Here is a 23066-nt window from a genome sequence, read left to right on the forward strand (position 1 = left end):
CATGATATGTAGAAGGCATCACTCTCTCACACTCACACACACACGTGTTATGTCTCTACCATGGTGCAGGGAATCAAATCCCCCAAAGCTCCAATTCTGAATGAAAAAAGTGAATTCCCGCACACACAAAAGGTCAACATTTCAGTCACAAGGACCTTTCTCAGGACCCTCAGCCTGATCTTAAGAAAGGTCCTAGTGACCGAAATGTCAGCCTTTTTCAATAAATCAACGTAGAGCTGATTAGTGTGTGTGGGAATTCACTTTTTTCCCTTTGGAAATTGACTTATGTATAACATGTACCATTAATTTGTATACATGTCAGCATTACCCTTGAACGGTTTTGACAGTTGCAATTGATGTCTTACCCACGAGGTTTAACTTCAATGTAGTTCTTAGGGATAAGGCCTTCCTTCCCGTTCTGCTCTGCTTTGTACCAGTTCTGGTCACAATCCTCATTCAGAACCTGGAGAAATGAACAGGAAAACATTTTAGACACTTAGAAAATGACTGATGCTGGCGTAGCGCTCCGGGCACCTAGGCAATAATGTAGCCTGACAGTGCGTCGCGGGTTCGAGTCCCGATCCCGACGGCCTTTGCAGCATGTCACTCCCCATCTCTCTCTCCCCATTTCCTGTCAGCTTACTGTCCTATCAATAATAGAGGCCCCCAAAAAAATAAAAGTTTCAAGATACACACTACAAGCCAATCAACCTGAACATATCACCTAGTGCAGTGGTTCTCAACCTTTCCAGGCCACGACCCCCTAAAATAATCAGATTTGAACTGGGCACTCCCCCTAATAATCATATTTAAACTGGGTACCCCCCGCCCTGACAAGCACTTGGAATCGTAGGAGCTGAGGCATTTAGTTGACTCGGTTCCACAGATAAATACTGTGAAAAAAGCCGATCTACAAGCTCACAACGCCAGCTTGTAGATCAGCAATTTTCTAAATCTTTGCCTTTCTTATATTATTTGACAATTTGACCAATGTTTTTATCAAAATTTTTTGAAGGTATTAACCCATTAAAGGTAGGGTAAGTGATTTGCTTTGGTTAAAATAAGTGTTAAATAGCTCTATATTCTGATAGTACTCATTGCTATAGAGTGTTTGTTCAGGATTAGGAGTCTCCTTGTCTCTCCACCTCTTTATTAAACAGAAAATGCATTTTCGTTTCAGTTTCAGTTTCATTTCCAATTTTATCCAACCAGGACAGAGAACTCAATCAGGATACAGATTAAACAAGTGAAATTGGAAGTGATGACACTAAGAAATGAGCAGACAAAATTGGAACTGGAACACTATACAAATTAAGCTTAAAAATGGGTACTTTCTCCTGATTGGCTGAGATTTTGACACCTACCGAAAAACGTATTTTCTGTTTATTAAAGAGCTGGAGAGACAGGGAGACATCTGTTACTGAAAAAACACTCTATAGCAATGATTACTATCAGAATATAGTATTTTAACCTTTTAACAAAATACTTTTTGTTTTAGCCAAAAAATATCACTTACCCTACCTTTAAGACCGGGAACGCATCTGTGTCATCTTAAGATTTCTTTGGCTATTCAAAAATAGCAGATATACAAGCTCATAGCGCAGCACCGGGTGCCACGCTATGAGCTTGTAGATCTGCTATTTTCTTTTAAATCATGAAAAAATATATATTGTTTTTTTTCAAAAAACTGTTAAGATTTAGAAAACATTTTTAGAATCGGCCTCAGGTCTTAATGGGTTAAGAAGGTCTTAAATTGTCTCTACTGTCCCGACCCACAGGTTGAGAACCACTCAACCACCATAGTGTGTGTGTGTGTGTGTGTGTGTGTGTGTGTGTGTGTGCGTGCGTGCGTGCGTGCGTGCGTGCGTGCGTGCGTGCGTGCGTGCGTGCGTGCGTGCGTGCGTGCGTGCGTGCGTGCGTGCGTGCGTGCGTGTCTGCCTATAGTGTACAGTATGTACTATGTAGTATACTATACAGTGCCTATTCTGCCAGACTCCCACAGTCCCCAGTCGACCTCCGCTGATATCCCATCTGTCCTTGTCACCGAGCATCAGTCGTGTCACTGATGCCCTCTCAGCAGGACAAGGACTCTCACATACTGTACTGTGCTGACGCAACACCAAAACATGCTATATAAACACAATAAACACCCTTATACTGGTGGCTTATATATGCGTGGCTTTTATGTGTGATTCAGAGTTACAAGTCCAGAACCAGCCCACAGACACTACCTCACTAGGGCTGTCTGTCACAATCACAGATTTAACCCATTAAGACCTGAGGGCGATTCTTAGCTAATGTCTTCTAAATACCAACGGTTTTCTGAAAAACTTATGTTGCTATAATCAGTGCTTTTTCATGTCAAGGACCCCCAAAATTATATGTATTTGGCCGTGGACCCCCAACTCAAAATATTTTGTTCCAGGGACCCCCAGAAGCAAAGTTGTGAGTTAAAAATGTTTGCTTTAAAAGAATATAAATATATTAATTTGCACACATTTTCTCGATTTTTCAAAAATAGCAGATCTACAAGCTTGTGCTATTTTTGAATAGCCAAAGTGTAAAATAATGCTTTTTTGCTCAAATCAAAAAATTACAAAAAAAAGTATGCGTTCCAGGTCTTAATGGGTTACGTTGACGATTAATTGTCACTCAAATAATTGCGATTAATGATTTAATTGTGTATTTGGCATTGAACATTGGAACATATGAAGCCTTTCAGGGCAGATATGACAAATAACTGAAATATACAATGAAATGATTGACACATTAAATAATTTGAAAAAAATTAAAAATAGCAGAAATAGCTGATCTACAAGCTTACAAGCTTGTCACGAAGTGACGCGTTAGTTGTAAGCTTGTAGATCTGCTATTTCTGGTATTTTTAAAATTTGAAAATGTGTGAAAAATATTTCAACATGGAAACACAGAACGTGGGATGCATATATACCAATCAACAGGCGTAATCACAACCACCCAATCACTACACACCCCTTAACTAGATAACAGTCCAACTGTATTCGCAGCAGAAAAGATTTACAGCATCATCAAAATAAATTAGAATATTGTGGAGGAAAATAAATTGTTTTTTTTCCGTAATATATATTTTTTAAAGTGAAACTTTCATAAATTTTAGATTCATTGCACATAAAGTGAAACATTTCAATCTTTTCTTAATCTTGTATACACTAGTACACTGTATGACGTTTTCCACTATATTTTTAGATGATCATCCTGTACATAGGTTACCAAACGTATAAAATCTTCTAGCCATAACCCATTGTCAAAACCAGGTGACATGTATGACATGCATCACTATACAATTTCAGAGAAATGGGGAGACATTAAATTAAAGTCTTCATTTAGCCAATTATCTATCTTTTCAGAAACCATTTTTCATGTCTTCTATAGACATCGTCACACTTTCAATGCTTTGAAAGTGTCATACTGTCAGAACAGGAGCTCCTTCTTCTCACATTCTGATATCAGCGCAGCAGTTGACAAAGCCGATCAATAATGCATGATAAAACTGCACACGATGTGAAAAATGACATGTATGATACCGTAATGTATCATTTATCATGTATCCATCCATATTGAAGAATGGAATTTCCATGCAGCAGGGGCACTGATATCTTGGCAACAGTGAAAGAAATGAAAGTCATCATTAATAATGCACTAAATATCAAAGAGAAGCGTTGAAACTCTGAAGGTGGTAGAAATGTAAAGCAATAGGCTAAGGATTATGTATTGTGAAACTTTATGGAATATATTCAAAAACGTCTCTTCAAATTGCTGATGCGGAAAATCAGATCTTATGCAGCCTACACAGTAAAATCCTCAGTGTCGGTTTATGCATTTGTAACTCCTAGTGTACAAAGGAAACCAAATGGACCCTTAACCCATTAAAACCGGGAACGCATCTGTGTAACCACTTAAACCATCATTTTATACTTTGGCTATTCAAAAATAGCAGATACACAAGCTCATAGTGCGGCACCGAGTGCTGCTTGTAGTTCTGCTATTTTTGAAAAACCGTGAAAATGTGTGCAAATCTTTGAATATACATATTTTTTAAAGCAAACATTTTTCCTCAAATATTTGCTTCTGGGGGGTCCCTCGAACAAAATATTTTCAGATGGGGGGTGGGGTCGGCGGCCAAATACATATCATTTTGGAGGTCCTTGACATGAGAACCACTGATATAGAAACATAGGTTTTTCAGAAAACTGTTAGGATTTAGAAGACATTTGCAGAATCTGGGACGTTTCATCAGTGTTGTAGCCTGGGGTCGACGGGTGTTTCGGGTCTAGCAACATACTGTACACCCTCGCCAAGGTGACCCAGCAAAAAAAGAATATGGGTTCATCTTGGTCAACTGTGTGGTGGTTACCACTATTCCTATGCCACAAGGAAAGTGTACTGACAGCCACATAAAACATCCACAGGAGGGAAAATAACAGTGTCAAAGAAGAAACATGCACACACAGGTTTACGTCGACACAGAACAGATACTGAACAATCAGAGAGATCAGTATAACAACTGTATTTTCCGTGTTTATATCAAGTATTTATCTTTCATTTCTGTTCAGCTGACTACTATTTCAATAATCACTCACAGGCTGAGGCATACAGTTTCCCCCATCGAAAAAAAGAAACAGAAGCAACCTAAAGCTTGTGTTGCAGCTTATAGGGTCTTTTTTTCCCCCTGCAGAAAGAAATCGGCATTAATGCAAAATCTGCCCCAATTCCGGTTCTCTTCTCACTCGCCAATCCTCAAGCAGCAAGGGAGGGGGGTTTAAAAAGAATAGACGAGCAGGAGATGCAAGCCAACAGAGAGCAGGAGAAAACTAAATAGTCTTCCTGAATGATATCAATGTACGGTATGTAAAGGAAGGTCATTTATTAATGTAATAAAGAATACAAAATAAACGGTTTGTAACACACCTCTGTATGTTAAACGTCATACAAATAGCACAATATAAGCATGACTATGAATAAATAAAAACTCAGTATCACTATCAATAGTATTGCATATTTGTATGTATTTGTACGTTTTTAGGATTATTATTTTTTATTTACAAAAACACTCTGTTGCTAAGGCCTATATTGTCGTCCAAACCCTGCCCATAGTAACTACATTTTAGAGGATACCTAGTATGAGTGGTCGAATATTCAAATAATCGTTATTAATAGAATGATAGTATTCAAACTTCATTTTTGGTCACTTTTACACATCCCCACTATGGTTTCTGTTAACGACTGGTAATCTGCAACTGAACTACCTAACGGTGCATATTCAGCACTGTGGGTGTCATTTAGCATAATCTCTATCCCTTTTGTTTGAACACATCTGTGCGTGAGAGTGAGTGTCTCTCATCTTTGTGTTCCCTAAATCCCCGTGTGTATTATAATTACCAATCTCAGTCAAATTGGTGACCAGATTGGTGTGCTGTTCTCTCCAACCTCTTCCTCTTCCACAGCTGCCCTATACTACCATCTGTTCTGTTCTGGGCCTGGCTGCTGCTGCCAATTCTACAACCTGCTACCGTGGCTAACAGCTGTCCCTCTCTTCCCCCCAGCACAGCATGGGGGGGGGCAGAGAGAGAGAGAGAGAGGAGAGCCCCGTGTGAGTCTACTTCGGTGTCACGCAGGTGTCACGCACCGGAAATCAGTGGTGGAAACAGTACTCACGTGTTTTACTTAAAGGACAACTTTGTTTTTTTACAACCAAGGTTTATATTTTAGCTTGTAATTAAAGTAAATAAAAGATGAGTGTTATTTTATTTTTCATTTACTGCTTTCTATAGTTTTGGCAATTTTCGCGATATTTTTTACAGTGGGCGGGGGCATTCTGTCCGGTGGCTAAATATGCCTTTTTTACACAATAAAAAAGGTCCTGTGGTCTTTGATGGCCAGATGTGAGTTATTGGGGTCTAGAAGAGCTACTGTAAATTATAATACTGAAAACGCCAGGTTATTGTGTAAAAAAAAGACATATTTAGCCACCGGACAGAATGCCCCCGCCCACTGTAAAAAAAGATTGCGAAAATTGCTAAAACTATAGAAAGCAGTACATTTAAACATTTTAACAATCATATTTTATTTGCTTTAATTACAATCTAAAACATAAACCTTGGTTGTAAAAAACTAAAGTTGTCCTTTAAGTAAAAGTAGCAATACCACAACATTAAAATACTCTGTTACAAGTTGTGTTCAAAATGTTATTTGAGTAAAAGTACAAGAGTATTGGTATCAAAGTGTACTTAAAAGTACCAAAAGTAAAAGTACAAAATGTTTGAAAATAGCAGATCTGCACGCTCACAACGCGTCGCGATGCGACGCGTTGTGAGCTTGTAGATCGGCTATTTTCAAATAGCCTAGGTATAGAATAGGGCTAAAGTGGTTAATGTATGTTTTATATTATAATAATTCATATCTACAAAGTAACTAGTAACTGAAGTTTTCAAATAATTGTAGTGGAGTAAAAGTACAATATTTGCCTCTGAGATGTAGTGGAGTAGAAGTAAAAGTATTGAACAGTACTTGAGTAAATGTAGTGTAGATCTAGATTGGCTATTGTCAGCACATGACAGCATCATACAAGGGAGTATAAATTCAATGTAACTGTTCCAATTCAAATTCGCATCTAGAGGACTGTGATTAACTCAGTGTGCATTCATTGCATACACACTGTTATGTAATCTAACTACTAATGTAATGTAGTAGGTATTTCTGTAGGTATTTTGCACTTTCGGTAGTTTAGATCTTAATATAATAATATTTATTTAAGCAGCTTAGTTTTTTAACATTGATCACTTTTGACACTGAGTCTTTAACGTGGTATTGTTGAGACTGCAGCTGCTGCTGTGTTGGTTTTGAGCACACAATGAATTTCCTGTGCCTTTTACTTGTAATTGGTATTGTTGACAATAAAGTTGAACCTTGAACCTTGTGATTCTGTATGTTTTGAAGCACCAGTACTTCTTAGAAACGTATCAGTACACGTCCCTATCGTCCCATCATACGCACGCAGAAATACGCAATTAGAAATACACACACACACACACACACACACACACACACACACACACACACACACACACACACACTTCAATACGGTGACTCAACCAGCCCAGGAGCTCTAATTACCTGGGCATGGCTCTGAAGTGATGATAGCAATCCACAGAGCGGCGACTCCGAGAGAGAATTAACGAGGTGCTTAATTGAAAGGGGCCACTGGTTTCAGCTGACGCACACGTATGACTCACAATGACAGTCTGTTGGACATGACCTCATGCAGCACTCTTTGTTGTTCCCCTATATATGGATCCGGATTGGCTCAGAGATTGGCATGAGCTAATTTGTGTGTGTGTGTGTGTGTGTGTGTGTGTGTGTGTGTGTGTGTGTGTGTGTGTGTGTGTGTGTGTGTGTGTGTGTGTGTGTGTGTGTGTGTGTGTGTGTGTGTGTGTGTGTGTGTGTGTGTGTGTGTGTGTGTGTGTGTGTGTGTGTGTGTGCGCGCGTGCACGCGCACGCGCACGCGTTCGGTGTGGTGGAGGAAATGAGAGGGGAGGATAATGACCCAGGCAACGGCCCCGACTGATAAAAGTCTTTGTACTGATGAATGGAACAAAGGAACAATCTGGCAACAGGAGGAGGAAGAGAAGAGAAAGAAAGTGGGCGGCTGAGAGAGAGAGAAATGGAAAAAAAAAAAAGAAGCAGGAAGAGGAAGAGAGATACACCACGAAGAGGGTGAGGGGGGGGCACAAGACTAGGATGAGATGAGAGAGAGACGAGTGAGAGTGAGACACACACACACACACACACACACACACACACACACAAGACTATGTCTGTGAAATGTTACATCTAAATACAGGGCAACGATGATTAGGCATGCACCGTCTTATTTTCTTCTCTCAAGTTTTCCTTCAATCCCTGTCTTCCTCTTGCCTCAAAGAGAGGGGGAGAAGATGACTTGTGTTGTGTGTGGGGGGGAGGGGGTGGGGGGTAGGGGCAGAGTAAAGTCTAATTTATGAAATTAGCAGACCTACAAGACCACAACAACACGCCATGTCCGCGACACGTTGTGTGAGCTTGTGTGTTTGGATGTTTCCGGCGCACGTGACACCGTCGTGCGACAAAGTATGCATCGGGCTTAAGATGAGATGAGGGAAAAGGAGGATAAAAGAGAAAGTGGGGGGTAACATTTTCACGCCTCTCGCGTGCCAAAGGGGATTTAATCTCAAGCACTGTATTATTCAGAGGGGTTCTGTGTGCGTGCTGAAGGCTGAGCTGCAGAGCAGCAGACATCGTAAAGACTTAAGCCCTATATACTTTGTTTTTACGGATAGCGGAAATAGCGTTGCATTGCTTATGAGCTTATTATGAGCTTGTAGATCATCTGTTTTCGCTCTTTACATTTTGTTTTCATAAGACACAAACATTATTAGAAAATGTGGTTCAGTAATCCAAAGTGAGGTTACAGACACATTTCTGACTTCATAGGCAAATGATCATACAGTTACTGGCAGCATGAATATGAAAAAGAAAACGAGATGTAGAAGAGGGAAGTGGGAACAAGAAGGTTATAAAAAGAAAAGGAGAAGTGAAAGAAATAATGAAAACCAGGCAGAATAGGAGGGAGAAGGAGAGGAGATAGAGGGCTCTTGAAACAGCATGGGTGTCTGGGTGAAGGTTCATCATCAGAGAAGAGAAAGAGAAGTGAAAGTACACAGGGTGTGGGTATCTGTGAGGCCAGGACACTTTGGCTCAAATGACTGAAACACGGACAGACACGCGTCAGGTTTAAAGGGCCATACCGGTAGGCTGGTGGTACATACAGTAGGCTACATACTGTATATACCATTTCTAAAGCAAACTGTAGTTTATCTGATTTTCGTGTCATGACGATGATTTATAAAGACAGGACACTTGCTTGAGATGGGTAATCCAAGACGCTTAATGTCATTGTGCAGTCAATTTCGAGTTACTTTATTGTTGCGCGTTGAGACTATGCACTTATAGATTGGCTATTTCTATTTCCAAAGTCTGAACATTTTTGAAATGTGTGAATAATTTTGAACAAAACAAATCTTCTCTTATTATGGGGTCCCTGGCACAATCCCTGTCCCTGGCACATCTTTTTAGATGGGGGTCTGTGGCCTAATATACGTATCAATTTGGGGGCCCTTGACATGAAAATGTTTGAGAACCACTGGCATGTGTTTCTGGCCAGAAGCTAATTAAACCATTTGTTTTAACCCTGAAGTCCGAATTTTGGGTATGTTAGGCAAAAACCTTCGAAACCTTTCAAATTGTAAAAGAATAATCCGAATCCGAAGCAGATCTACATGCAATGGATGGACCACGATGTGAGCTTGTAGATCAGCTATTTTTGCTATTTGTCGTACAACAAAGTATATATAGGGCTTAAGTCAAGTGGTTGGTTAAGCCGAGTTCAGATCAGAAGAGACGCAATGAGAAGAAACCGTTTTAGAATGTTGCAAAAGAATCTCAGCGGTCTGAATGACTCTGTTGCTGGTCAGCCGAAGCCAGCTGATTTAGTCTCATGAGATTCAACTTGTCAAATCACAAGCAACAAGTTTCAGATCATACCATTATAATGTCTCTGTTTATCTGTCACTCTTGCAACTGTTACAGTACATTACATATCCATATCATATTCCAAAGTCAGAGCACTGAGGTCCCAAATGGCAACACAACACATTTAGGAAAACGATACAACAAGAAAAATACAAATCAAATGTTTCACGCACACATTATTGTTTTCGCTCCCACACCAAGGAGGGACAGGTCCGTCTACTGTATAGCCTGGAGTTGATTGTCTACAATATGATATAAATAAAAGAGGAACACAATATAGATACGAGATAGGAGAAAAGGTTTTGCTGAAAAGGTTTTGCTGTCACATGCTCTAGTCTGCGCTTCAAGGAGGAAGACGGTTGATTGATTGATGTACTTTATTTAGTAAGACATGAGAACAGTACATGGCAGTACATAACAGTAAATGGAAGTACAAATTCGCAATACAAGGTCTACTAAACTGGATAGCTCAGTTAAGCACGTAGCTTGTTTAAGATGAGATCCCCATGCACACAAATCATGTTGAATGGTTGACGTGGCAAGACAAAGACAAGAGCCGTTGCGGTCTCAGCTCGTCGCCTTGATGTGGACTGTTCAGTTTTAGTGTTGCAAACCACAGTTTGGGGCATTATGTTGCAATACAATTGCAAGTTTCAACTCGGCTCATTGCAAATCTTTTTTTCTAACTAACTAGCCTTTAGGCTTGAAGTTTTGAATTCAACATTACATCATTGCAAAATGTAAAAGAGAAAAACAAAGTAAGACAAAAAGTGCCTAAAGGCCCCGCTAGCGGACCTCTACCCCTCTAGTCAACTGGCCAGAGGCTTCTCCTTCTTTTCTTTTATAGTAACAAGCAGTTCAAAAGTTGAAATGAAATGTCTATCAGTGGTCAATGATTTAAAAGAGGTGGGACAAAGCTACACTAATAGAAGCCCTAAACAGGTGGCAGGGCTATCCAAACCTCAATATGGGCGCCCAACGCCACCCATTCTCAGGGCCCACAACCAAACCACAAAATGCAACCATATTCTTCAGTTGGTTAGCAGACACATACATGTGTGTAAGAAACATATACACAACTGAAATTTGTTTTAGTTTAAGGCAGGTGAATAGAAGAAATTTTACAAATGGCAAGTTACAACAGTGTGAGGGACTCTTTCATTCTTGTAATCATGTGCAAGTGGTTGCACACACATGCACACAACACCAGTATTGACCATAGATTGAGACAGTCGGATTTCAGCAAAAGTCATTAACGTCATACCCTCCTCTGATTCTCCAAACCACCATATAGTTACTGCATTTAGTGCAACCAGCCGTGGGCCATGTTAGTCCTGATGTCATCCCTAAGTGATTCATCCACTGGTCCCTTTATGCGTCTGTGTGCACCTGGGTTCGTGCATGAATAGAAGATGGGTTGTTTGTGTGTGGTGTTAGCAAGATAGGATGAATCACTGTGAATCAGCAACTGTTCATCCCCGTCACAGCCTTTGCCCATATCAAGAATGTTCTTGCTATTTCAAAATGTTGGCTTTGCCGAAACAAGTATTCTGAACATTGCATGGCAGAATTACAATTTAGGCATTTAGCAGCTATGCTCCTATCCGGAGTGACTTGCAAGCGCAAAATCGGAGTAAATGGCATGAATCCTATAGTCAACAAGGGTAAAAATAGTCACGCAGAGTGAAAAGAGAAACTAGGTAAACAAAGAAACTGCTTCAAAGAAACTAGGATACCAGGTAAACATCAAACCTAGCATCTTTCTAAAACAACATTCCATCTAAATAACATTCTTTCCAATTGTGGTCAAGCTAAACAAATGTGAATACCAAAAACATGTGGTGAACAAGTAACCAAAACATACATACATATGCAATTCTGCATCGTAACAAGCCTCTATCAAAAGGAGACGAGAAGGGAAAAAAGTAGAGAGGAGTGCTATGGGAGTGAAGTGGAGTCTGAGTTTACAGACTGAATGTCATGCGAGGTGAATGTCCTTCATTTTACTCTAATTCTTTTGCTCTCTTAAAAACAAAGACAGAGAGGGTGGGGGGTGAGAGAGAAAAGCAAAAAATGAAGGGTACAGTATGAAAAACCATTTGGTAAGATGGAGAATTGCTCCATTTTTCTTTCAACTCAACCACTGCTCTTGAAAGAATCATGCCATTTCCTGGTGTTGAGGCAACAATTAGCTAATAAACTGCAGCAGCATTTTTTCATGTGTTAAAGCTCATGAATCATTCACAATCTGGTAGTCAATATGCATAATGCAGACAGTTTCACAAAAATTGGCATGTAGGCCTAGATATTATCAGCTCCCTTTAGATAATTGCCATGCCATGTCGTCCTCTTCTCCCAAGTCTAATTTCCTTGTTTTTACCAGCTTGAACAGCAAGCTGGTCTACTCTAAAGACACAGCAAAAAAAGGGGAGTGCCTGTGATGTTTTGATTGTTTTGGATGACAATGGGGGCGTGCCGTGCCCGTCCCTTTTTGACGATTGGTTCGAATGACAGGCATCTTTTCCCATTGTCTGCTATTGCTTTTCCATGCTCTGGAGGGGCGCTCTGGATCTCCGACGCTGTAAGCGAGCTATTCTGCGTACAGTGGCCGTCCACAGCGCTCCTCAGAGCGGACGCCGGACACAGGCTGCTTTCGCTGGCCGGTGCTTGTAGATATATACGATTTTCGCCTTAAAACGGCTCGTTGGATCCGGGCTGGCGAAGCGCATCCAACGGTGCCTGGCCTGGCTCCGCGACCGGCTTGGGCGAGAAAGACCGCCTTGCGCGGAGGTTGAGGAACGTAATAGGAAGAGTGGGCACCTCAGGTCAATACATAAATAGAACATGATTGAACAGTTGAAGGGTATAGTACATTTAAGTCTGATAATGATGTACTGTGCATGTTCAAATCATGTATACTTTACATTACTTATTTTTTACACTTTGGACAAAATTGCACATTTTACACTGAGGTGCCCAAACTTCCTTAGTGCCTACTCTTCTTATAACCTGAGGCAGACATACAAATAAACAAACTGCTTCACATGAACAATGTTGGTGTTAAGAGCTTCGATAGGGGATATATGTTTTATATACACAGATTTACAAATAGTTAAGAAATGGGAGACATACAGCTACACTACACAGTCATACCCTGTGTGTGTGTGTGTGTGTGTGTGTGTGTGTGTGTGTGTGTGTGTGTGTGTGTGTGTGTGTGTGTGTGTGTGTGTGTGTGTGTGTGTGTGTGTGTGTGTGTACACAATATGTGTGTGTGCACTACCAGTGTGAAGATATTTAATTTGACAAGAAACCATGTCTCCATTTCCACACTGTGGAACAACAAATAAATATCCCCTTAAAACCATGGGTAGTGAGGCACTGACTCAGGAGAGATTGTAAAGAGCTGAGTGGTTGTACTAGTGTGAATGAATGAATTTATTTGCTGATAAAAAGGAAAGAGCACATCAGCAATTCCACAACATAAAACAGACACAATATCACAGGGAGGATAAAAAAAACACAATAAAGCCCTAAGGCTCATTTCCATTATGTTCCTCTAAAAAAAGACACAGACCAGTCACAACATAAAAAAGCAACTACACATAACAGACTATGACACAAGTAGCAGCATCAGGCAGTAGCATTACAGTTTCCTGGAAAACAGTCTACGCGCCTTTACGTATTTTAAATTACCAAATTAATTTACTAACTGAAACCAGGAGGGAAAAAAGGGCATTACATACTAAACTACATATAAGAAGCTAAACATTGTTAACCAAGGCAGAACAAAATAACATTATATATATATATTTGTTAAGCCATTCCCTCTAAAATCTTCAAAGGCTTTTTGACTGTGCCTAAATCCTATCAGAAATTGATTGGACCTTAAAACCCATTAAGACCTGAAGCCGATTCTACAAATGTCTCCTAAATCCCAACAGTTTTCTGAAAAACGTATGTTTCTATGTCAGTGGTTCTCAATCTTTTTCATGTCAAGGATGATATGTATTTTGCCTCGGACCCCATCTCCAAATATTTTGTTCCAGGCACCCCTAGAAGCAAAGATTTGAGTTACAAATGTTTGCACTAAAAGAATATATATTCAAAGATTTGCACACATTTTTGCGATTTAAAAAAAATAGCAGATCTACAAGCTCGTAGCGCGGCACTTGGTGCCGCGCTATGAGCTTGTAGATCTGCTATTTTTGAATAGCCAACGTGTAAAATGAAATGCTTTTTAGCTCAAATCAAAATAGTGACACAGATGCGTTCCAGGTCTTAATGGGTTAATATTCACTTCAACATCATATCAACATGGCAAAGTATTAGGCCGTTAGGCACTCCATAGTGCCCCACTGGATAAAGCAGTGTTTGCTAGCAGCTAGGGTCACAGTGACCTACTTCTGGCACGCAAAACAGCGTTTTTTAAATATGTTACCATACATAAGTATGGTCATCCATGGCCTTATGGTATGCTCCAGATATCTCAGACAAAAAGCAGGGTGAACAGATGTACTGTTACTGTAGTGCAAAACTAACAAACTAATCGATTATCAAATCTCTCCTCCATCTTAAAATAATTGATTTGTAATTTTTCCGGATAAAAAAATTGCCTGCCTGCCTGTGCACGAGCGTGCGTCTGTGTGTGTGTGTGTGTGTTAGGGCTGGCCCTGAAGTTAATCATTAGAGTTCAGAGGTGTGTTTGTCCCCCCCCCCCCCCGCCGAACGAATTTTAAACCTATTTTTCCCTAGGACAGAGTCTATCTTACAGATGCCCATGTTCTTTGATGATGGAGACATTTACATCATCATAATCGTCATCGTTAATGACGAATAACTCTCTAAACCGGATGGCTAGAAAGATGAAGAGTAAATAAATAACGAAGAAAACGGCTGAACCTTCGGGGCCAGCCCACACACACGCACAACAAAGATGAGTGTACCTGGACTGAGTATCATTAATCAGCGATGACATAACTGTAGCTCATTAAAACTTCCTTTACTTCCAAAACACTTTGTGAGGTAGCCTACTTAAACACCCCGTCTCCCCCTTGCGTGATTCACCCTTTCTTCAGGTTGAGCAGAGCCCCAGGATGTTTCCCGGTGAACAGACACGCAATGTGTTCCAACTAATGCACACTGGCAGCCGGGATGAAGCAGGAAAACAGGCGAGGCAAGCTTCAAAGAGAGGAGTCCCCAGAATGTATGGTAAATATAGGAGGCGCCCTGAACTCTTACAGGAGGTCTCTTGACAAAATAACGCCAGCCGTGTTCAAAGTGATGACAGCACGGGTAGACTCAAACATCTGTGCAATGGTGTGCTAGCCTTCTTCTAGCCAAGTGATCCTTTAATTGGGTCAGACATGATTTCAATGCTAATAAGTAGGTTCCAATGACTGTGGGGGGAAGGGATGACACAACACTGCATTTTTTTGAACATCCTGAGAAGAAGTAGCCTCTAGTGCGTTACCCGAAGCATGTCGTTTCATGGTCTATTCTTTCATAATATTTTTCAAAAATTATAAAATGTATAACTAGAATTTTTGTTATAGCTTCTGGCTGTGTTGTACATTATCCTTTCTTTCAAACTCATCTCAGCCCCCACCCATGTCTCTTCGGCTTAAGCACACACGCGACACACACACACACACACACACACACACACACACACACACACACACACACACACACACACACACACACACACACACACACACACACACACACACACACACACACACACACACACACACACACACACACACACACACACACACACACACACACTCCCCCGTGGGGAGAAAAAGCCTGAAGGGAGATTTTAAATTAAAACCGATTATGGAATAATAAGCTCAAGGAAATCTGCTGAAACTTATAGCTGAAGCTTTCAGCTATGATTGTTTGGGCTTTGCCGCTGTTCTCTCATCTACTGAGACAGAAATGACAACGTTGAGTACAACAAGGGCCCCGATAGGACCGTTTTATGTTTAGCCCTCTACAACCGCCTGCCTGTTCCACCTCACTCAATGCCTGGAATTGAAAATGCAATTCCATCACCACTGCTGAACCCCACCGTTATCATGCACCTCCTCCATGAGCACGCTGTGACATTTCCAACTACTGGCCTCAGATTAAATACAACAAACTGATGGAAGTGACAGATTGGAATTGAAGACAGAGACTAAAGTCATGGGAAAAGGTAATTGTTTAACAGAAAAAGGGGGTGAGGCCGATTCCACCCATTGCTTCATGAGTATTTGTGTGTGTTGCAATCTGTGTGTGTGTGTGTGTGTGTGTGTGTGTGTGTGTGTGTGTGTGTGTGTGTGTGTGTGTGTGTGTGTGTGTGTGTGTGTGTGTGTGTGTGTGTGTGTGTGTGTCTCTGCCAGTAACCTACAGGAGGGGAGAAAGAACATAAACAAGACAATTTCCTCAGAGCTTCACACTTCCTGTCCCCCTCATCTCTCTCTCTCTCTCTCTTTCTGTGTGTGTCTGTCTCTCTCTGTCTCTCTTTTCAAAGGGGCATTATTGGCACAGGAAACAGTCATTGTCATTTCTAAAGCAAGTGTGAAATAAAAAGAATCAAAAAGGAAACTAGAAAATGTATGTACTATAGAATAAATGTGTTAACAGATCAGCATAACATTGCAACTTTGCAATCAAATATAGCAGGTGGAAAACTTTGAAAACACACTTGTGTTTTTGCTGTTGGACAATAGATATAGATATACCGGTAGATATAGATATAGATATATATATCATTTGTTTTAAATATATCTGTTCCGTTTGTATACACAGGTCTATGTATCAAGATCAGTACAGTGCATATAGTTCAGGAATACACACATGATTGACAGTCTTCATATAAAGGGGATATGCCATCTCTCTCTCTAATCTCCCTGGCATTTCTTCCAGGTGGAGAGCAGTAGCGGCACTGTGGCTGTCAAGAGAAGAGTGTGATGGGATAGATTACTGTGTTCTGGAGCTGCTCTATAAATGGCCACAATTGATTTGGGTGTATTTCCTCCCTTACATCCTTCCACCTTCCTGTCAGGGCTCTCAATATCCACAGTAAGGGGTGGAGGGACTGAAAGGGGAGAGAGCTGATAACATTGCTATCAACAGGGGTGAATGTAATACTGATAATGTTACAATTGTGATGGCCAGTCACTCTTCATAAAAAAGAGACATTGAGGAACTCTTGGATCCAGTTAGAAGAAGACATTCATTTATGACATTTATGCTGACTATTCCTGAATGCTCTGTGTGGAATAGCCCGCAGAGATATTTAAGAGAGTTTTAACATTTTATTGAGTTGGTTTATGAGACAGAATCAAGTGAAAGTTGCTGAGAACTATTGTGGTCTGCCGAATGGAGTCAAATAAGCAAAATAAGGCCTGGGTCGCTGGCACATCTCACTCCCCATTTCCTGTCAGCCTACTGTCCTATCAATAAAGGCATAAAAGCCCCCCCCCAAAACATAAGCAAAATAATAATGGGTACAGTGCAAACCAAGATAGCTGGAATGTAGGTGTAGCACCCCCTTCTTGTCATTAAGGGGCTATAGAAAAGCAGCGATCATTCCTTTTCTGCAGCACACTGGCGCTATTGGGAAAAGGCCTCACATAAACAGAGTCACGGCGTCCAGGTGGTGCAGGTGTAAATTTCCACCATGGAGACTGGTGTTTTATTCCCCCCTCCACGTTGCCTCCGGCTTGGCCAGGTGTTGCAACGAACAGAACTGGCAGTGTTCATGCCATGTGTGTATTAAGCCAGGTGGGAAGGTTGATCTCTGTCACTGCACTAGTGAGTCCTACAGGTGTGTCGGGTGATGCGTGTTGTTGACTAGTAACATTGGAGTGTTAATTTCATGCTGATAACGCTTAATTGTAAATGTGCAGGTACAGCTCACAAACGCAGAGATAAGCATAACAGGGATGCATTCAAATGATAAAGACTGCCCAGACTAGGCAAGGCTATACTGTGTGGGCCATGTTTGATACAGTATTTAGGCAAACCAAACCAAGCATGTAGCCGACATGCTACACTGTAATGAATTAGGGAAAAGAGGTGTCTACTAGCGCTTGCAGATAAGCAGAAAATTCAAACTGACGTTGCCCAAGTCAAATTATGTATCCAGCCATGGGATTCTGCATCTTCTGGTTCCGTCATGTCAAAAGGTTTCATAACAAATCGTGTTGGTTTACGAAACTGTCAAAAATAAACAGGTTTATAACCTGGAGCTTTAATATAGGCACTCTTTTTAGCTCTGTGAAATTCATCTTAATTGGCCCCTTGGTGGAAGGGAGAGTTGAAGTATTCGAGTCACTGATGGCACACAGTAAAATTGCCAGCGTTAATTAATCTCAAGAGTAAAAATTGCCCCAGTTTTTCAGTCCTTGCAGCAAGACTGACAGACACACAACTCTCGATATTACATCCGATTCGAAAGGGAAATTGAGGATGACGTGTGCATTGATTGCTACATTCACTGAGGAGCCAAAGGTAAAACGTTAAGTGCATCACACAGCACGGTCCTCTCTACAATTTGATTATGGTGCAAGTGAATCACATGCAGCACTGCACAGCAAGATCCTCAGCGCTAACCTGCAGTATCTCTTAAAAGAACAACTTACAACCTGGCATCCTATTTTGGGCATGAACATAAAATACCAGATCTACAAGATGACAACGAATTGCAATGCAACACGTTGTGAGCTTGACAGATCGGCTATTTTTTTTTTTTGCACAATAGCATGACCACATATAAAATAGCAGGGCTTGTGGTTAAGCTAACAGAGTACAAATGACAAGAGGAAAGCCAGTAACCGAAACCAAAAAGGAAGGCAGCTTTGAAGTGTATGGTTAGAGAGCAAGAATGAGACAGACAGCGAGAAAGGAGAAACGGAGAGAAAGACAGAAATGGAGACCGAGAGGGTTCTGCTGACTCCAGGAAACCCAACCAATCAGCCCCCTCCTCTGTTGTCTATTATTCAATTAGGAACAAGGGTTAGCCAATGTTCCTGAATCAGCTCCAGAACATTCTCTTTGGACTCTTTTTCTTCCTCCCTTCATTCTCAGAATCCAGCACACGAGGCAGTTTGCGACAAAGCTTTCCAGAGAGGTTGCATTAAGACTTGCCCAACACAGCAGAACTTAAAAAAAAAAAAAAGGAGTAGACTGCTGAGATCCGCGCCAACTGTTGCCACACACACACACACACACACACACACACACACACACACACACACACACACACACACACACACACACACACACACACACACACACACACACACACACACACACACACACACACACACGTCTCCTGCAGTCTTTTACCCTTTGTTTTACATTCTGTAAACATGTTTGGAGCCATGCACTCACTGTCTGTCGCACATGTTATTTTGAGTATGTATGGCATCAGCAGTAACTGAAAAATATCTAGTAATGTACAGTAATTGTATTTTATAAACGTGGACTCAAATAAAGGAGTTAAAGTGTGTGTGTGTGTGTGTGTGTGTGTGTGTGTGTGTGTGTGTGTGTGTGTGTGTGTGTGTGTGTGTGTGTGTGTGTGTGTGTGTGTTGATATTCCAGCATGTGCCTTCCATCATTCACCTCCACCAAATGTCCTTCAGCAGACCTCCTACTCCTTTACAAATAACTTTGACAGAAAAGGCTATATACAGATTTGCGGCGCCAATGGACGATTCAAGCTCAAGTTAGCTTAGTAACATTATTGACAAGATTTACAGGAGATAAAAAGCTCAGAATTGGCTTACAGTACATCTAAGAATAATAGGCAATTCTTACTCTGATACGGGCCACAGAGTTTACACAGTGCCAGAATAACCGTTGGGAAAAAAACAAGTGGTCCAAGACAATATACAGATACACACAGACAGGCTACCCTGTGTAGACAGTGGAAAAGCATCACTGCTGAGAAACGAGCTTTCATTGCGAAAGAGAAGATCAGCCTGCCAAGTGTCCCTGAGCAAGACACTTAACCCCTAGCTAGCTGCTCCCTGGGTGCTGTGCCTAACCACTGCTGCTAAAAGTTCCGTTAGGATGGGTATAATTTCACATTATGCGCAAATGTAACAGGAACAGGAACTTGTGGAAAATAATGTATTCTGCAAATAACCGCCATCAGATTGAAAATTGCCTAGCCTTAATAATCCCCTCATGAGGACTGATAATGATCCATCTTTAAAAAGATATTGCTGGAAGGTTCATATTAACAGGACCATATAAAGCATATTTGAAGAAAAAAAAAGTTAATCTAAGTACGGAACAGCTGTGTACTTTAATCTGTAGAGGGGGCTGAATTATTAGCCTATGTAGGCTACTACAGAGACTAATGTGTAGCACAGTAGCCTTGCCTGTAGCCCAGATGCCCCAAATCCCCCTTGGCCAGGGTGTGGGGATTCCCCTTTGGGGTGAGCGGTAGATGTCTGGTTTCCCATACAGGAGACCTCCTGGGTCTGAATCCAGGTCACAGGTGGTAACAATTGCAAAGTAACCACCACTGACTGACTGTACCCATGACATGTTGGCTGCCTGCCTGCAGTTTATAGTCTCAGATGTAACACTACTGGGGTAACACGATGGCTTTTAAAAGCCACTCTCACTGACCATGTCATGGTTGAGTGTGGAGTTTTCCTCTGACAGACCCTGAAATTACAGAGCTGTCAAATTCCCAGGGAAGGGGTGTGGTTGTAAACACAGGGCCACATTTACCCACCACCACCCTCATGCCCCACCATGAGGCTTATGTGAACTTTTAAAAAGGGTGGCATATATAAATATATTATATAGTCTGCTGTATGAGCTCAAAAGCCTAATATAATGTAGGCCTAAGCATGCGATACATTATACCTTTCCCAGATAAGTTGCTAATGCTAAAGTGGCAAAACAGTTAACTAATTGTCCAGTTTAGACATGTCTGGAACCACATGACATATGTATTCGAAATACAAGAGCATGGAGTAGGCTACATTATAGCCTACATATAGACGCTTATAGCAATGTATCAACATCCCTTGTATGAATATAAGGCATATATACAGTACCACACGAATGGGCTAATTGTGGTCTTGACTATAAGCCTAAAATACTGGATATTAACAAAGTATCTCTAAGCAAATTAGCCTGTAAGATGTCAGGCTGCTAACAAGAAACTGACAGTTTACACATAGGCCAGATTACAGTATATATATTGTTTTCTTGCAGATGGTGTAAGTGTAGTAGGCCAGCTGTATAATAGAGAAACAAAGGATAGGAGGATAGATATGATAACCTACCTTCAATATAGTTCCACGTTTAAAACTCATCTCGTCATCCGCCGTAGCTGTGAAGTCGAATTTGGCTATGGCCTCCATAGTACTAACACTTCAGGATGTCAAAACTAAAAGCCCAGAGAAAAACCCCGGTTTAAAGTTTCCAGCAGAGTTTTATTCCTTCAAGAAGCTACATTAAATGGACACAGTCATTGAGTCGTTTCTCCTCCCCTGAGCTCACACTGTCTGATGAGACGTATGTACTGTTTCACCGCGTCTTCAAGAAGAATAGACTTGTACCAATAGTACCAGAAGAATAGATACAATGTAACAGTGTAATGTGGTAACAACAGCTCGCTACACTTCAGACAATAACGCAACACCACGGACTGAGCTCTGCTGTGATGTGCTGTGTGTGCCACTTGCCAGATTGTGAGAGAGAAATAAGCAACCAGGTCAGTTTAATCCCTTCCTTTTATAACAAAGCGTTTTCTTAATTATTCTTGGTCCTTTTTTCTTTCTTTTTTTTGGTCTTTGCCGTGTTTTTACCTAGTTTTAATATGACCCTTTAGTTTAGCCTAGTTGGGTCCCATGTAATTGTTTGGTTGCTTATGTTGTTTTTATGCCATGTTTTTAAACCTTGTAGCACTCTGAGATTCGCAAGAATGTAACGTGCTTTATAAATAAAATGCATTATTTTTATTATTATTATTATTATTATTATTATTATTATTATTATTATTATTATTATTATTATTATTATTATTATGAAAACAAGCCCAAAAGAAGCCACATAATATGAGCACTATTTGAAAATAGCCGATCTACAAGCTCACGTGCCACATCGCAACACGTAGTGAGGTTGTAGATCTGCTATTTTCAAAGGAAAATCTTGAAAAAAAAGTGAAAATTTAGGAATATTTTCAAATCCACAAAATCTTGTATGGGAGTCTCTGGCACAAAATATTTTCAGAAGGTTGGGTGGGTCTAAAAATATACATTAATTTAATTAGGGGGTCCTTGACATGAAAATGTTTAAGAACATTAAACAACATTAGGAAATAAGACCAAAATAAGCAACTACACTTTAGAAACAAGCCCCAAAAACCGCAACCCGCAACTACCAATATAAGCAACTTTACAGAAAAGGAAGCACAAAGTCGCTTATAATAAGCTGACCTGGCAACATTGGTGACGTGCTGCCGCACCCACACAATACATTCTGTGGCGATATATCTATGAGTGTGACCAACGGAGGAAGAAAACAATATGATTGACATCACGGCAGGGCCAATTAGAGAACACTTCAATATGATTGACATCACGCAGGACCAATTAGAAAACACTTTTGCAACAAATTAGCCAATAGCACCATGACAAGGGAAAAGCCCATATATCAACCGGTAGTGTGTGGAGAATATTGACAACCAGATGTTTTTAGATTAACAGTTAATCTAATAACATCTGGTTGTCAATATTGATGTAGTTAATCATTAACTACATGTTTATAACAAACCATACAATACATACACTCATACACAGGTTCTTCGTGGACTTATACAAAAAGATGAGACAAAATCAATTATAGGCCTGCTGTTTCTACACATTTTCCTAAAACAAACCATTGAGAGTTTTAGGGAAGCTGACCTCTTTTAAAAATGAACAATTTAATTGATTCATATAATAGCATAATAATACTTTAAGACAGGGGTCTTAACCTTTTTCAGGCCAAGGACCCCCTAGCTGAGAGAGAGATGAAGCAGGGACCCCCTACTCTATATTGTATAAAATTGTGTTTCAGATTAAAGTTTTCTTTTTTACTTAGTCTGCTCTTTTTTCCCTCTACACCTATAGCCTCTTTAGCCAAAAAATTGCCGATCTACAAGCTCTCAATGCCTCGCAGGGCGTAACTCTGAGGGCCCCCTAGGGGTCCCAGGACCCCTGCTTTAAGATAACTCGAGGGATGGAACTCATAAGATATTCCATTGGTGTTTTGACATGTGGTGGAGACAGTAATGCCCTCTTCTCTTCACTGTGCTTGCTACAAAATTGCAGATATACTAGCTCACAATGCCTCACTTTAACTTTAGTGAGCTTGTAGATCGCTTGTAGTTGTAGATCGGCAATTTTATAGCCAAGTATAAAACAGGGTGAAAGTGGTTAAACTGATTTAGATGCTTGCTG

At 40.6% G+C, this 23066-nt stretch overlaps 1 protein-coding gene across 2 annotated transcripts in view; it reads right to left on the reverse strand.

Moving 5' to 3' along the window:
• The window catches only part of LOC311064933 (growth factor receptor-bound protein 2-like), a 33344-nt gene extending 12068 nt beyond the window's left edge, over positions 1 to 21276 (reverse strand). For both annotated transcript variants that reach the window (XM_084085004.1, XM_084085003.1), the window contains exons 1-2: positions 20907 to 21276; positions 366 to 463 (exon numbers count right to left, since the gene is read on the reverse strand). In XM_084085004.1, the coding sequence (XP_083941130.1) occupies positions 366 to 463; positions 20907 to 20984 (176 nt within the window). In that variant the 5' untranslated portion in view covers positions 20985 to 21276. The remainder of the gene's footprint in view (positions 1 to 365; positions 464 to 20906) is intronic.
• Positions 21277 to 23066: the final 1790 nt, after the last annotated feature.

The sequence above is a fragment of the Gymnoscopelus microlampas genome (assembly GCF_963454915.1).
Source record: "Gymnoscopelus microlampas genome assembly, chromosome: 2".
NCBI classification, from domain to species: Eukaryota; Metazoa; Chordata; class Actinopteri; order Myctophiformes; family Myctophidae; genus Gymnoscopelus; species Gymnoscopelus microlampas.